General features: G+C 59.1%; 2 protein-coding genes across 6 annotated transcripts in view; both read left to right on the top strand.

Annotated features, from left to right (window-relative positions):
- The window catches only part of HAUS7 (HAUS augmin like complex subunit 7), a 28,764-nt gene extending 21,309 nt beyond the window's left edge, over nucleotides 1–7,455 (top strand). For 2 of the 4 annotated variants that reach the window (XM_032329474.1, XM_032329478.1), the window contains 5 exons: nucleotides 355–513; nucleotides 625–721; nucleotides 1,242–1,466; nucleotides 2,488–2,602; nucleotides 5,936–6,241. In XM_032329474.1, coding sequence (XP_032185365.1) covers nucleotides 355–513; nucleotides 625–721; nucleotides 1,242–1,466; nucleotides 2,488–2,602; nucleotides 5,936–6,165 — 826 coding nt within the window. In that variant the 3' untranslated portion in view covers nucleotides 6,166–6,241. The other 2 variants (XM_032329475.1, XM_032329476.1) reach the window with 2 other exon arrangements.
- Nucleotides 7,456–7,503: 48 nt separating this feature from the next.
- On the top strand, nucleotides 7,504–10,791 carry TREX2 (three prime repair exonuclease 2). Of its 2 annotated transcripts, none has more exons than XM_032329483.1 (2): nucleotides 7,504–9,224; nucleotides 9,711–10,791. In XM_032329483.1, exon 2 carries the CDS (start codon nucleotides 9,769–9,771, stop codon nucleotides 10,477–10,479), a length of 711 nt encoding a protein of 236 aa, XP_032185374.1. In that variant the 5' UTR covers nucleotides 7,504–9,224; nucleotides 9,711–9,768; the 3' UTR covers nucleotides 10,480–10,791. The 2 variants fall into 2 exon arrangements, with proteins under 2 accessions (XP_032185374.1, XP_032185373.1); XM_032329482.1 differs by having other exon boundaries at nucleotides 7,505–9,224; nucleotides 9,735–10,791.
- The last annotated feature ends 3,765 nt before the right edge of the window (nucleotides 10,792–14,556 follow it).

The following is a 14,556-nucleotide window of genomic DNA, read 5'->3' as shown; positions in this document are numbered from 1 at the left end:
GGCGCCTTTGGAGCTTTATGTGGAGCTGGCGAGTCTAGGGGGCCCACGGGGCGCCTAGGCCCAGCAGCAGGTGCATCTCCAGCTGGGGTCTTCACTTCCGCGTGGGCAGCGCAACTACATGCTGACCCGGTCGCGGGTGAGTCCACCTCACCTGCCGGGGAAGGTGGGCTCTTGAAGGACCGGGGCCCGGTCCTGGCCACCCAAGCAGGGCAGGGACTGGGGGAGACATCGTCTCCTAGCTCCCCTGCCCGGGCTCCTTTTGCCCTCTGGCCAGGGGTCTCAGCAAGTCTGCGGACAGGCCCCAGAGGCCATGGTCTGGCCAGTGACAGCACGGCCTTGGGGCTGCCTTGGCAGTGTGAAGGAGCACTTAGAGGGCGCCCGAGAGAAGAACGAGGCGCTGCTGGGGGAGCTCTTCTCCGGCCCCCGCCTGCGGACACTCCTGAGCCCAGAGTGTGACCTGTGGCCCCTGGACATGCAGCCCCTCCTTGACCAGCAGAGCACTGACTGGCCGAGGTATGTGTCCCACTTGGTTCCGTCACCTGAGACCAGCCCTTGCACGTGTGGCCCGCGGGTGCTCCGACGCCTGGCACGGCGCCCAGCCGGATGTGTCCTCTCTCCCTGCAGGGCCGGCCCCCCTGTGCGGCCGGAGGAGGGGAAGGTGACAGAGCTGGCCGGAAAGTTGCGGGAGAGTGCTGCCAAGCTGCAGATGCTCAGGGCAGAGGTGAGGGGCGCCAGCTCCTGGGGGCTGCGGTGCTTGGGCGGGAGGGCCTGACCGGGCCCTTCGTGGCTCAGGGCAGGGAGTGTCGCTTCCCCAGGCCCGGCTGGCCTGCCTTTACCATGAATGTGTTACAAGGCAGAACTGAGGCGGTATAGGCACAGGGCTCAGTGGGTTCTAGAATGCTCAGCCCATGGGAAGGAGAGAGGCAGGCAAACTTCGGACAGATGTGCGGAGGCTTTCCGAAGAATGGAAAGGATTGGCCTCCTGCAGGCGATGCACTGGGCCCTGGGGTCTGGGCTTTCATGCGCTTTCTTACAAGTGGCCTTCCCAGCAGCCCTTGTCCTGGCCTCCTTTTCCCAAGGAGGAGGCTGTGGCCCCCACAGGCAGAGGCCTGTGGCAGCTTTGCTCAAAACCCACTTGCTCTTTTTTGCCTTTGGTCCTGAGTATCTGGTGCGGGAAGAGACTTGGTAGCCCTGGGGCGGGCAAGGCAGCCTCAAGGGTCCCTCTGCCTCTGGCTTTGCAGTGCTTTGCACAGCACAAGCAGGGGGCTGTTGTGAGTGCGGCTGACCCCAGCACCCTGGACCAGAAGCTGCGCCTGGTCATCTCGGACTTCCACCAGCTCGTCGTGGCTTTTCTTCAAGTCTATGATGACGAGCTGGGTGAGTGCTGCCCACGCCCGGGCCCCTACCTCCACCCGTGCGGCCCCATCATCCAGGCCGTGTACCAGACTCTGACGTCGTGCAGCCAAGTAAGAATCCCCCTTTCCTCCCGTGCTTCCCTCCCTCCCAGCTGCTGCTGCAGCTTCGGCCACAGCTGGCGGGTGTGCTGGGAGGGGCTTGGTGCAGTTGGGCTCTGGCCTCGGCCTGGGGGCTGGGGCAGGTGGGGAGGTGCATGGAAGGGATGAGAGCTGGCATGGATGTTCCCCTGGGAGTCCGTCGCACTGCGCTTCGGGGTCTGTTAGCTGAGCCAAGACCCTGGGCCTGTCCTGCCTGCACTGGGTCCTAGCTCCTAGCCTCTGTTGCTGTATCAGTGTCACTCGGTCTTCACGTGATGCCCGAATGTATCATGGCTAGTTTGTGTATGACCAAGAACTCTGCCAGACACACAGACAGATGTTTGCCAGTCTGTGCTCCTGACCCAGCTCACATGGGAAAAAGTGGTCTCACGATGCTGAGTCGACCACATAAATATTTACTTACTCATTTCTTTGTTCCGCCTTTCAGACCCCTGGAGTCCAAGCTAAACCTCTGATGTTGGCTCAGGGCTTCCGCCACATTTGCTTTGTTTTTTTCCCAATTTTAGTTTAAGTGCTGCTGAAGCAAGCATTGCCTTGGTTTTTTAACACGAAGACTCCCAGACTTCCAAAGCTCTGACCAGCCTGTCCTTTGCAGCTCTGCCAGCAGGGCAAGAGAGGGAACATTCCTTTCTCATCAGGAAGGCCCTCCCCTTTTGTTAATCTTGGGACATTGATTTTTCCCACTGTGCCCGTGGCTTTGCTTGGCTACTCGTGTGGGATAGGACACGTAATTGTGTGGCGTCCCCACTGGGCCTGGAAGAAGGGACTTAGGATGGAGAGCTCTGCTCAGTGACTCTCCAGCTCCTGGCAGTCCTGTCCTCTCCCGGGGCTGTCCTTGGGGGTGAAGGCCCCGTGCTTGAGGGTCTGGGGAAGAGCACATGCTCCATGCGAACCCGGGGGGTGGGGCAGGAGATGGCGTCCGCACATCAGCCCACCAGCGTTTAATGCCTGCGTGCTTCCCTCTCCCTCCCAGCTGTTGAAAGCGGTCGTGGAGGTCACGGACACCTCCGCCAAAGCCGTGGAGATGGCGAAGCGGCAGCAAGGCGAGCAGATCTGTTGGGGCAGCAGCAACTCTGTCATGAGTCTAGGTATGTGGTTGCCGCTCCCTGGGGCTGGGCCTGCCTGCTCCGTGGTCAGAGGCAGGGCCGTCCCCGTGCGCCTCGGCCTGGTGCCTGCCTCACACGCGGCTGCTGCTTGCTCCACCAGGATTTGGGGAGTATTTGGGGACCGTCCCTCACTTTCTTATTCTTCTGATGCATAAGGTTTTTCTTCCCTGGGGGAAAAATGCTTTCTACAGATTATAAAATAAAACAATTGTGGGAAAATTGGGATGACCCCAAGCTGTGCAGGGGTCTACTAAAAACAGCCCATGACCCGGTGGCCCAGAGATGGTTGATATTCATATTTTGGTCTATTTATCTCTCTTTTTTGTCCTTTTATCCTTTTTTATTTCTTTGTGTAAGTGTCATCACAGCACATACACACTTTTATATTATGTTCTTTTCCTGGGACCACATGATAAGCATTTTCCTGGGGCACCTGGCTGGCTTAGTTAGTAGAGCATGTGACTCTTGATCTTGGGGTTGTGAGTTCAAGCCCCATGTTGGATGTAGAGATGACTTAAAACAAATGTTACAAGCATTTTCCTGTGTTTTGGAAGTAACGTTTTCAGTTGTGAAACGCACTTCCTGTTGGGGTGTTTGCTGTAAGTCGCTTAACATTTTCTGTTGTCTGGCCTATAGGTCGTTTGCAGTTTTTTGCTATTATATATGATGCTGTTGCAAGACTTAGAATAGCAGAAAATGGATACAGCCCTTAAGGTTTTCACGTTGGGAGGTGCTTTGGTAAATGATGGTGTAGGATTATGGTGGGATAGTGTTTGTTGTTTCCAAGGTTGATTACGGCGACGTAGAGTTGCACGGCACACAATGGCAAAGGGAAGCTGCAGGCCCATCTCCCCTGTCTAAAGGACAGACAATGTAGAAGACCCCTGTAGGGAGCGAGCTGGGATGTGGACGCTGCTTTCCTCCGTGTTGTAATCAGAGGCGGTGTTACTCATTTCTTTTCTCTCTCCTGCTCTGTAGTCTTCAGATACTCCTATTGAACACGGGTAATGCACTCCTTCCCCTGGCAAGCTTGCCAAAGGGTGCAGGAAGCATGTGGACATAAAGTGTGTTCCCATCATTGACTGTGCCCTGAGGATGGGGCTGCCGGTGTCGTGGTGGTGAGGCCTGTCCCTGTGGGCTAACTGCGGCCTCTGTGCCAGATCGGATCCTTCTGACATTTCTGTTATTGGATGTGGCAGATGGGATCTGCATTTAGTTTCAAGTAAACTTTTTTTCTGAGTAAATTTACCATTTTATTATGGAAATATGCATTCAGAAAAGCTCTTTTTTATAAGAAAAATAGTGCTTAGTGAGGAACCTCAATTCAGAGGGAGTAGAATAGGAATGGGAGATAGTTGGGTATTTTCCCTGCGCTCTGGCCAACCCCCGTTAGCCCGATTCAAGTGATTTTAAAGTGAATACTTGTGTAACCATGGCCCAGGTCAAGAACTAGAACACGCTAGCACCCTAGGAAGCCCCATGTGTCTTTTCCTGTTGACGGCTAGCTGCCGTCCTAACCGGACGGTGGTCACATCTCTGGGAGACTCGTGTGCCATGTGTGTCTGTCATTTGTTCATGTTCAGCGCCCCACAGCTGATGCTGGCAAAGTCTTAAGGAGCCAGGTAGGAATCTTGTGTTCGGCTTGTGATGTGAGCCCAGCTGCGGACCCTGCGGAGACCCTTCCACGGGCCCTCTGCTCCTCTGGGGCTCAAGAACCAATTGGTCTTTGGCTCTGGACAGTCAGATTCAAATCAGTCTTGGTGCAGATGGCCTTGACTTTCTCCCTTGCGGAGTTCGCTGAGTTTCTCAGATACGGAGCCTGGCTTCTCATCAGCACTCAGCCAGACAGTTGACAGCTCTTCCTTCTTCACTTCCTGCTTGTTCTGAGCCTCGAGGTCAGCCAGAGGCGATCGTTCAGGTCCTTGTCCGTCCTCTCCTGGGTACTGGCACAGCCCTGGGTGTGCATGTGGCCTTCTAGACTGCTAGGCCTGCGGAATTCCTCAGAGCCCTTGTGGACACCCCACTCCCCACCTGCTCCCAAGCCCTGGCGTTTGCTTGTAAATGTTTACCCGCAGGGCACCCCCAAGAAGTACCTTAAGGTCACAGAGCTCTGAGCCCTCCCTCTGTGTGGACTTGCCAGCCAGCAAGCAGTCAGCTGCCTTGCCGCTCTTGGCATGTGTATACCGGGCACGCGCGGGTCTCTTCTTCCTGATGGACCCGCCACAAGGTCATCCATTTTAAAATTTGTCCTAACATTTATCCTAGTCACCACTGTCACTGTGACTCCCCCCGCCACTGTACATAATTGCTGTTAATAAAATGCCATCGTTAATGGAATGATGGTCCTTAGTGTCTTTCACAGGACTGCTGGAGGGCTAACCGTGACGTCTGAGCTGTGTGAACCCCTCTCTCCCCCTCCTTCTGTGGGGTGCCCCACAGGCTCACCCTTGAGATCCTGGCCCCCTCGGTGGGTCTGGAGAGTGGGGAGGGAAAGCACGGCCCCTCCAGATGTTGTTTGACATGAGTTCTTGGGCCACAGACACACCAGGGAAGCAGTCCATGCCGACTCCATGCCAGGGCCAGTCGGAACGGCCTTCCCGCCTTCCCTGTGTCCCACCCGACCGAACCCAAGGCCTCGGCCTGTGGCCTCTTCAGGACCTTCAGGACCTGCAGCTGTGGGAGGTCTGCGTGTTGGTGGCCCTTCCCTCCCCAGGACAGGAGGCTGGGCGTCCTCTCTGTGTGTCAGTAGCCAGGCTCTGTTGGTAGCACATCCCCACGTCGCAGTGGGGGGGCTGGGGGTGCCTGCTGGGCCCGTGTCCTGAGCCATGCTGCTGCGTGTGTGGAGAGGGCCTTGGCGGCACAGACTGGGCTGCTCCTCTCATCATCGGTCACCAGTCGCCGTCTCTGCTGAGTGGCCCTGAAGCCCCGTCGCCTCTGTGGGGAGTGTGGGAGGGGAGTCGATTGCACCAACTCGGAGAGCTGGAGAAGGCCACAGCCCAGGGGAGAAGAGTGGGGCCTGTCTGGTAGCGGGGCTGCTGTCCCAGGACCGTGTGGCCCGCAGCCCTGGGGGGCAGGGGGAGGGGGCGGTGGGGAGTGGGCCGGAAGCAGAGGGTGCGAGCAAGGCCAGTCTGTACAGAGTGCTGCCCCCAGTGAGACTCTTGCCTGTCCTTTCATAAAGAAATTGACTGAAATAAATGGCTAACCCAGGCTCCTGGCATGGCTTCAGCATCCCAACTGAAGCTCACTTTTTTCTGGTGCAAGTGTCCATGACATGATGGCCATGTCCATTGCCTTGTCCCCCCACCCCGCCTGCAGAGCCCCTGCTGGGAAACGCTGTGCAGGACGTGGGACGCAGGTGTCTCCACCAGAGCGAGGCGAGACCAGCACAGCAGCTTCCCAGGCCTTCTCTCCCCAGCGTGGCCCAGCACTACGGAACAGAGAAGAAAGACCTGGAAAAGTCATTCAGACATGAGAGCTTCCCAGCACACCCTAACCTAGAAAACCATGAGAAAACAACAAAGAGGAAAACAAGCAAAGACCCTTAGAAGTTAAAAGTGGTTGCCAGAGTGCTGAAAAAAATAAAAGGGCGAGAGCTCTGTGGGGGCAGGACAGCAGGAGCAGGCAAGCAAGTGTGTAAGAATAGAGAGGAAATGCACACAGATCAGCAAAGCGAGGGCCAGTCCCAGTGGCTAGCAGGCCCTGCGGAGGAGGAGGAGGAGGGAGAAATAGAGGCTGGAACCCCGAATGATATGCTGGGGTCCAAGCTTTCGGAGCGTGAACTGCAGCCTCCGGAGGCTAATTCCTTGGCTTCTGGCCAAGAGAGCCCAGGACGTGTGAGCTGGTGGGGCACCCAGCGTTGAGGTGGCCCCAGGAGGCACAGTGGGCAGGCCAGGGGTTGTGGCAGAGGCGGAGGACTCCGGAAGGGACCTAGGAAGACCCCACGGGAGGAGGAAGGTGATGGGGACAGGAAGCACAGTCGAATGTGCTCAGCGGGAGCGCTGATGACGAGCGGAGGGTCGCAGAGGGGTGTTGGGGCCGGGCTCGTCCCGCTGAGGCACACCACATGATGCTTGAGCCTCAGTGTCCCCCTCTGGACAGGCGGGACCAAATGTCGATTAAAGACCTTGCCGTGGGGCGGGGCAGGGGCCGGGCTGGAGGCAGAGAGGTGAGGAGAGAATAGGTGTGTATTTAAGGGAACGCGCCACTAACCCGGGAACCGAAGGAAAGAGCCCGGAGGCCCCAGGGTGGGAGAGGGCCGTGAGCAGAAGTCCCTGTACTTGGCACCCTGCGCTCATTACCTGCATCGGGACCTCAGTTGCGGCGTGCCGTGCGGCTCGGAAGACCCCTGGCTCCTGGGCTCTGTGGTGGGGGTTGTGGTGGGCAGGGATGTGGCCCAGGGAGAAGAACCTGCTCTGGGGCTCAGCCTGGAGCCCCCAGGGCCTTCCATTCTCTGCTCTCAGTCACCGACCTCCTAGCAGCTCCCAGCTCAGCAGCTTCCAGATCTCGGTGGCAGTTGGACCGGCTGCAGGCCCCCCGAGGGTCAGGCGCAGGGAAGCCCGGGGGAAGAAGCGCTGGGGTGGGGGCAGGCGGCGGCCTCTTCCAGGCTGGGAAGCGCGAGGCATCACTTTGCTGTTCGTTTTGTTTTTCTCTGCAGCCACCAAAATGGAAGAACTAACCCAGAAATACAAGATCTTCCGTGACAGTCTGCAGAAGGGCATGGAGTAGGCTGTGAGCAGGAAGCTCCGCGCCGAAGAGCCAGGTGGCGGGGGGCGGGGGGTGCAGGGCGAGCCTCGGGCAGGAGAAGCAGCTTGGGAGGGAAGGAGGGAGGAGGCAGAGGTGAGCTGGAGAGAAAGGAATGCTCGGGTTCCCCAGGCTGCCTCAAGCCTGCCAGAGCTGAGGGGCCAGGGCACCCCGCTGCTCCGTCGGCTCCTCTTCCCGGGCTGGCACCCTGGATCCCAGGCCGCAGCTGGCCGTGGGCTTCCTACCCCTCTTACTTCCCCTGCCCAGTTAAACTGATCGATGTCAAGCCCCAGAAGTCTGCATCTCGCCGTTGCACCTGACTGCCCCCTGCTGCATCCATTGGGACTGGCCTTTGGGGTCCCACGTGAGGGCCATGGCCCAGCCCCGGGCACCCGCCCCATCTGGGACCCAGGGGCCAGGCCCTGTGTTTCCCTCCTCCGGCCTCCCCAGGGCTCCCTGCACCGGCCTGGGGAATTCCTGCCGGTAGCCTGACTGGTTGTCCAGGAAGCTGCTCTCTGGGCTTCCCAGGGTGACCCAGTATCTCCCTAACCCTGAGCAGTGCGCCTGTCACGGCCACCTCCCTCCCTGCAAGCATGGGAACAGGCATGACTGGTGGGGCCTCTGCCTCCCTCAGACCAGCCACAGGCCAAAGGGGCCTCAAGGAGGGGCCTCCCTCCCAACACCTGGTCCACTGCAGAGGCTGGCCCTGGCTATGGGCCTCACCTGCTTCTGTGCCTTCACCTCGTCAAGCCCCCCCGTGGGTGCTGCAGACAAGGAGACCGCTGGCGGAGGCCCAGGTTCACTGCTGCCCGGCTGCACCCACAGCTTCACCTGCCAAGGGACTCATGCGGGCCCGCAGCGGGCAGGCCGCCAGCCTCTCAGTTGCCTGCCTGTGCCCCTGGCAGGAGGCTGGGCCTGTGGGGACCCACTGCCGAGGGCTGACACGTCTCGCTCCGGAATGAGATCCTCAGGACAATGCTGCCCACTTTCTGGCCAGGGAGGGCCTTCTTGTCCGGGTTCTGAGGGGCTGGCCTTCCCTCCCCCTCCCACGGGGCTGGGGGTGCCGCAGAGGCAGCCTTGTACACCCACCTTTCCCGTTGCTCATCCTTCGTCATTTGGTGGGGCAGGATTGGCTCAGCTGGAGCCCACATGGCTTGCCAGGTGAGGCCTCGCCTCTTCCTCCTTCCTGGCAGCCTCAGCTAAAGGCCTCTTCGATATTATGGGTCATTGTGCCCGTGAAACAGATACCATCTCCCCTTCCTGTTGGCAGGCGAGCCTGTGAGAGCCTGTGGGAGCCAGGCAGCGTGGAAAGTGTTCGAGGTCACTGGGGTGACACCTAGGTCCCATCCCGAGGGTGCCTTTCCCTTTCTTGGCTAAGCAGGGCACATGCATACACCTCTTGTCCACTCCCGAGCTCTCTTTAGCCTCATGAGGGCCAGCCTGGTCCCTGTGACACGGGTGGAGCTCTGCCCTGGAGAAAGGGACTTGCCACCTTGTTGGGAGTCGCCCCAGTCAGCTGCTAAGTCCTGGCCCCGGTCAGACTTGGAGGCCAGGCCGGGTGGCTCGTGCTTCCTCCTTGAGCCTGTGAGGACATGTTCCTCCAGCCCATGGCCCGGCTTGTGGGGAGGCTGCGTGTGGCCCAGGAACCTGCTTTCCAATTTGTAAACACAGGGCGTGTGTCTAGCAGCCTGTGAGTGAGCGAGGGGGCGGTGAGCCTGCTGCACAGGTCCTGCGGCCTTAGGCCTCCTCGTTGCCCAACAGGCGGCTGGGGGCGGGCCATGGCCACTGATTAAAGGCCGCCTGGAGCAGCCTGTGTGGAGACAGGTGCCCAGCAGCCCAGGAAGCCGGCCAACACCCGCCCCAGGTAAGCCATCGCAGCAGGGTTGGTGAGGACAGCCGCCGGGAGCCCAGAGGCAGGTGGCCCAGTTGGGGAAGGCACCTGGTGTGCCAGGGAGGCCAGAGGAGTCCAAACCAAGGAGGCTTGGCTGCCTGTTTCCCGACAAATGACCCTAGGACTGCAGGCTCCCAGCCAAGGTGTCTCAGTGAAGATACCATCCCGGGCTGGCCCCTCCCTGGGTCCCTAGTGACACGGGCCTGGTGCACTTGGCCTCTCAGGTACCTGGAGGCAGGTGGCAGAAGCCTCCAGGCTGGGATCTGCGCAGACCGGCCCTACCTTTTGCTGTTTACTAGTTGGTAGTAGTGACAGTGGCCAGGGAGGGACTGGGACACAGAATGGAGAGTGTGCCAAGGCCCTGGGAGGCCTCATCCTGGACAAAGGGACTTGGAACATTGGCCCCGGAATCAGCTGTGTGCGGCCGGGCCCAGGCAGCCCCATCACTCCGGCCCTCAGGTTTTGTGCCTCTTACCCTGGCAGCTTTAGGCTTTGCTGTCCCCGTGAGCACACCGCCATGTCCGAGGCGCCCCGGGCAGAGACGTTCGTCTTCCTGGATCTGGAAGCCACCGGGCTCCCCAGTGTCAATCCTGAAGTGGCTGAGATATCCCTGTTTGCAGTGCACCGCTCCTCCCTGGAGAACCCAGACCGAGATGAGGCTGGTGCCCCTGTGCTGCCCCGGGTCCTGGACAAGCTCACGCTGTGCATGAGCCCGGAGCGCCCTTTCACGGCCAAGGCCAGTGAGATCACTGGCCTGAGCAGTGCCAGCCTGGCGCGGTGCCGGAAGGCTGGCTTCGATGCCGCCGTGGTGCGGACGCTGCAGGCCTTCCTGAGCCGCCAGGAGGGCCCCGTCTGCCTCGTGGCCCACAACGGCTTTGATTACGACTTCCCGCTGCTGTGCACGGAGCTGCGGCGCCTGGGCGCCCGCCTGCCCGCGGACACCGTCTGCCTGGACACGCTGCCCGCGCTGCGGAGCCTGGACCGCGCCCACAGCCATGGCACCAGGGCCCAGGGCTGCAAGGGTTACAGCCTGGGCAGCCTCTTCCGCCGCTACTTCCAGGCGGAGCCCAGCGCAGCCCACTCGGCCGAGGGCGATGTCCACACGCTGCTCCTGGTCTTCCTGCACCGGGCTGCCGAGCTGCTTGGCTGGGCCGACGAGCAGGCCCGAAGCTGGGCCCACATCGAGCCCATGTATGTGCCACCCGATGGCCCAAGCCTTGAAGCCTGAGTGCCAGGGGCTTGGCGAGGCCACCTCCCAGCGGGGATGAGGCCCACTCCCAGCATCGTGGGTGGCACCGGCTCTGACTGTTCCGTTGGGCTTTGGGGCCTGGAGCTAGCCCCGGACCAGTGCCCTGCTGTTTCTCCCTGTCCTCTTAGCCTGCTAGCCCTGGGTGTGTGCAGGGCCTGCTCCTGGCCCTGGCCTGTGTAGCCCTGTGGCCCGAGAGCTTTCTCCCGGCCCCCCGGCCTGTGCTCTAGTGGTTTGCTGCTGCAGGCTCCCGCCCTTCACCTGGTCTCAATAAACATCAACAACCACTCACCAGCGAGTTTCCCGTTGCCCCTCTACGCCCTGCACAGAGGGGGCAGGTGGGGAGCCAGGCCAGAGCAGAGCCCCCCTCCCCAGCCGCCCCCTTGTGACCTATGCTTGGCGGTGCGCCTCGTGGGTGGGTGTGCGGGTGAGGATCCCTTGCTGAAAGGCTGGTCCAGGGAGCTGACGGGCAGGGCTGGGGGTCCCCCACCACGGGCCTCCTCCCCTTCTGGTCTGCTGTTGCCTTGCTCATCACCCACTCCCTGCATTGTCACCCCCAAGGCTCAGGAAATTGGTGGTGGGGGGCCTTAGGATCATCCGCCTTGGCCCCGAATCTGAGCTGGGGACGGAACCGGAGGAGCGCCTCCGGGGAGCCCGGGCTGCTGTGCCCGCAGAGCCCCGTGCCTGCCTAGGTGCACAGCCCAGCTCCAGTTCTTGCCCCTTGTGGATCCTGGGCAGCTCTTTCCTCTCCCGAAGCCTCTGTCCCTGCCCTGCGCGGTGGCAACAGGATGAAAGATGGGCCCGTAGAACAGCCTGACCTGCTCCGGGTGCGGGAGAAATCGGGGGGCGCCCCCTTTTGCACACAGGCACATACGCGGAAGGGGCCTTACATGTGCAAGTCGGTCTCTAGGAGGGCCCCCTGGTGCGTGTGAGCTGAGGGGCGCCTGACGTGTGCAGGAGAGAAGGTCCGGCCAGTACTGTGACGGCAGCACCTGGGAAGAAGTTTATGGCTTGGTCAGGCTTCCGGGAGCAAGCTAACCTGCCTCTGGGGCCCCACCTGTGTCACAAACAATGGGGCAAGGCAGGGGCGGGATGTCTGACAGGGAGAGCAGGTGAGAAGGGGTGGGGTGGGTGGGGCGGCCACACCCAAGAGTGACTCGCAGGAGCAAAGCCTTGAGCCAGCCAGACCCACTGGGGCTACTCTAACTAGGTCAGAGTGACTAGAGCGACAGCAATGCGTGAGGTAGAATGGTGAGGTCAGAACACAGGCAGTGACCACCTGGGGCCATGCCCATTTCCTCGGACAGGGGGGCCTGGGCTGACCCCGAGGGTAATGGGGAGTCACAGAAAGTTGTAGGCAGGAGAGGGGCAAAATTTTATGTTTTTACAGTGCCTCTCGGGCTGCCCTCTGGAGAATGGCCCATAGCAGGCGTCGGGGGGGGGGACGGCTACTAAGGGGGAGAAGAGCAACGGGGTTGGGGCTCGGGTGGAGGGAAGCCCCTGGTCTGGCCAAGGACAGGATGGCAGCAGTGGGGGAAGGACCTGTGGGGGCTAGTCAGGGAGTGTGGTCTGTGCACTGTTGGGCTTCCCAGGGAAGGCTGGTTGGCTCCCTGCGCAGGAGAACACCCACCTGGCAGAGGGCCACAGGCCAGGCCAGCGTGGGCCCACGGCCCCAGAGCCTGCCAGGCCGGGGCTGAGAGAGTAGGGGCACCACCAGGATTGAGGCAGCCAGGAGCCCTCAGATTCCCTGGTGCCCAAGCTGGGTTGGGTCTCCATTATCTAGCTGATAATTATCAGCTGATGCCAAGAGGGTCCCTCTCTCACCCAATAGGCATGTCAGGAGGGGCCTGACTGTAGGCCCCGGGCAGCCAGGTTCACAGCCTGATCTGTGGCCACTGCCACTGGCCCAGAGTGGTCTCCGGGCCCACCTTGGGCTCTCCTGGCCTCAGGCACCCTCCCAGGCCAAACCTGATGCCTTCTGTGCTGCACAGACAGGCTGGGCGGGTGACAGCAGCTCTCCAGGAAAGCAAATGTGTGGGTCTGCGCATGTGTGCGTGTGTCTCTCGGTATGCGTGTATGTGTGTATATCCACACTCGTGAGGAGTTTCCAATTTTACTGATACGAAGGATGTAAACACACATGTCGCTGTTTTCATTTGTGTTAATGAGTACGAGGAAGCGAAACAAAGATGTACGTGGGAACTTCCCATGTTCATTGGTGACAAGAGGCACACCTTTGCTGAACTAGAGCATAGTTTTTGATACTGGAAGAGTATCACACACACACCCCCTTTTCTGCTAGTCACAGTGTAATGACTACAGACTCAAGTTTACACAATCAACCAAGCAATAAAGGATCAAGCCCTGGTTTGTAGCGTATGCCGAGTCCCATGGTGGTGTCAGGCCGTCCACCAGGCCAGTTTCCAGGCACCCGCACCATGTCATGGAACACAAGGCCGGGGAGAGACTCACCGGAGCGCGCTGTGCTGTCGGCTGTGGCGGGGATGGCAGTAAGCCGGTGAAATAGGGCGTGATGAGTTCCGAGTACCCCTTTGTTTTAATACAGGTGAACGTTCGGACAGTTTCATTTCTATTAACGGTGGTGTTTCACCATCAGCTCTCAGAATTCCTGTACATTTAACATCTATTAGAATGGCTGCGAGATAAAAGTCTGCTGGTGGCAAGTGTCGGCGAGGATGCCGAAGAACCGGTAGAAATGTTGGAGGATACGACCACTGTAGAAGGCAGTCGGGCCGCGTCTTAAAATGGCCAGTATGCACCTGCCACCATGACCTTGTGATTCCACTAGCAGGTACTCACTTAGCCTACAGATGAGTTTATGTGTCCACACACAGACTCACATATGACTGCTCGTGGCGGCTGTATTCATACCAGTCCCAGGCTGGACCCAGCCCGCGTGTCGCCCAGCAGATGGGACAAAGCACAGCACACCCGTGAGCTTTGGAGGTAGGGGATGCTCACAGTAATTATGCTGTGTTTCTTCAGGGAGGCCACTGGGTGTTGGTGCTTCCTGCGAAGCCTGGCCTTGTGCAGAATTCCTACAGGGCAGACAAGTATCTGCAAGAGGGTTTCGCGCGTTGGCATTGAGGGGACCCTGCTTTCTGTGCCTCAGCCCATGCACGTGCACGGCACTCACACGTCCCTCCCCATGCACACACCCACCTTCACGCACACGCATACACCAGCTCATGAGAGTGCAAACACACTCCTCACAGATGCCCCTCCCACACATTTAGCTATACTTCACACACACACACACACACACACACACACACACACACACACACGCTTGTGATTCTGCATAAATGGGGTCTCATCAGATGCTGCTCTAAAAAAATCATTAGCGCCTCTACGTGTGTCAGGGTCTGTAAAGTCAGTTTCCTCTAAAGGTTCAGGTGTATTGCCACGAGTCTTTCTGTTTCTTCGGCATTTGCAGCAATAGCTCCTTTACCATTTATACATTCCGTTGGTCTTTAAAAAATACCAAGATTTTGATTTTTCCTTTATCCTTTTTTTCTTTTTAAATTTTTGGTTTTCTGCTTCATTAACTTCAACTTTTATTAATTACATCTGCCTATTTTCTTTGGGTTTAGTTTTTGTTCTTTTCCTCTAATTTCTGAAGAGGAAAACTACGTTCACGTCTTCACGGACATTAAGCTTGCAGAGTAGAGCTTATCTGAGTTGTCAAGACTTTGTGGTCATCTCTTACTGTGTATTTCTAATTGTATTGGGTAACGGTCTGAGGATGTGTTGCTTAAGGGTGTTTGGGGACAGTATGAGTTTCCTAGGGCCGCCTTGACCAAGGCCCCCACACCGAGTGGCTCAAACGAACGAAATCCCTTCCCTCACAGACCAGGGGGCCCGAAGTCCGAGATCCAGGTGTGGGCAGGCGTGGCTCCTCCTGGCGGCTCTGAGGGACCGTCGGCTCGGGGCCTCTCCTCTAGTTTCTGGTGGTCACTGGCCATCAGTGGCGTTCCTGGGCTTGGGGAAACCTCACGTCGAGCTCTGTCCCCCTCCTCATGTGGCCTTCCCCCGCGT

This window comes from Mustela erminea, chromosome X (assembly GCF_009829155.1).
Source record: "Mustela erminea isolate mMusErm1 chromosome X, mMusErm1.Pri, whole genome shotgun sequence".
Classification (NCBI taxonomy): domain Eukaryota; kingdom Metazoa; phylum Chordata; class Mammalia; order Carnivora; family Mustelidae; genus Mustela; species Mustela erminea.
This window is presented reverse-complemented; position numbering and strand designations above follow the sequence as displayed.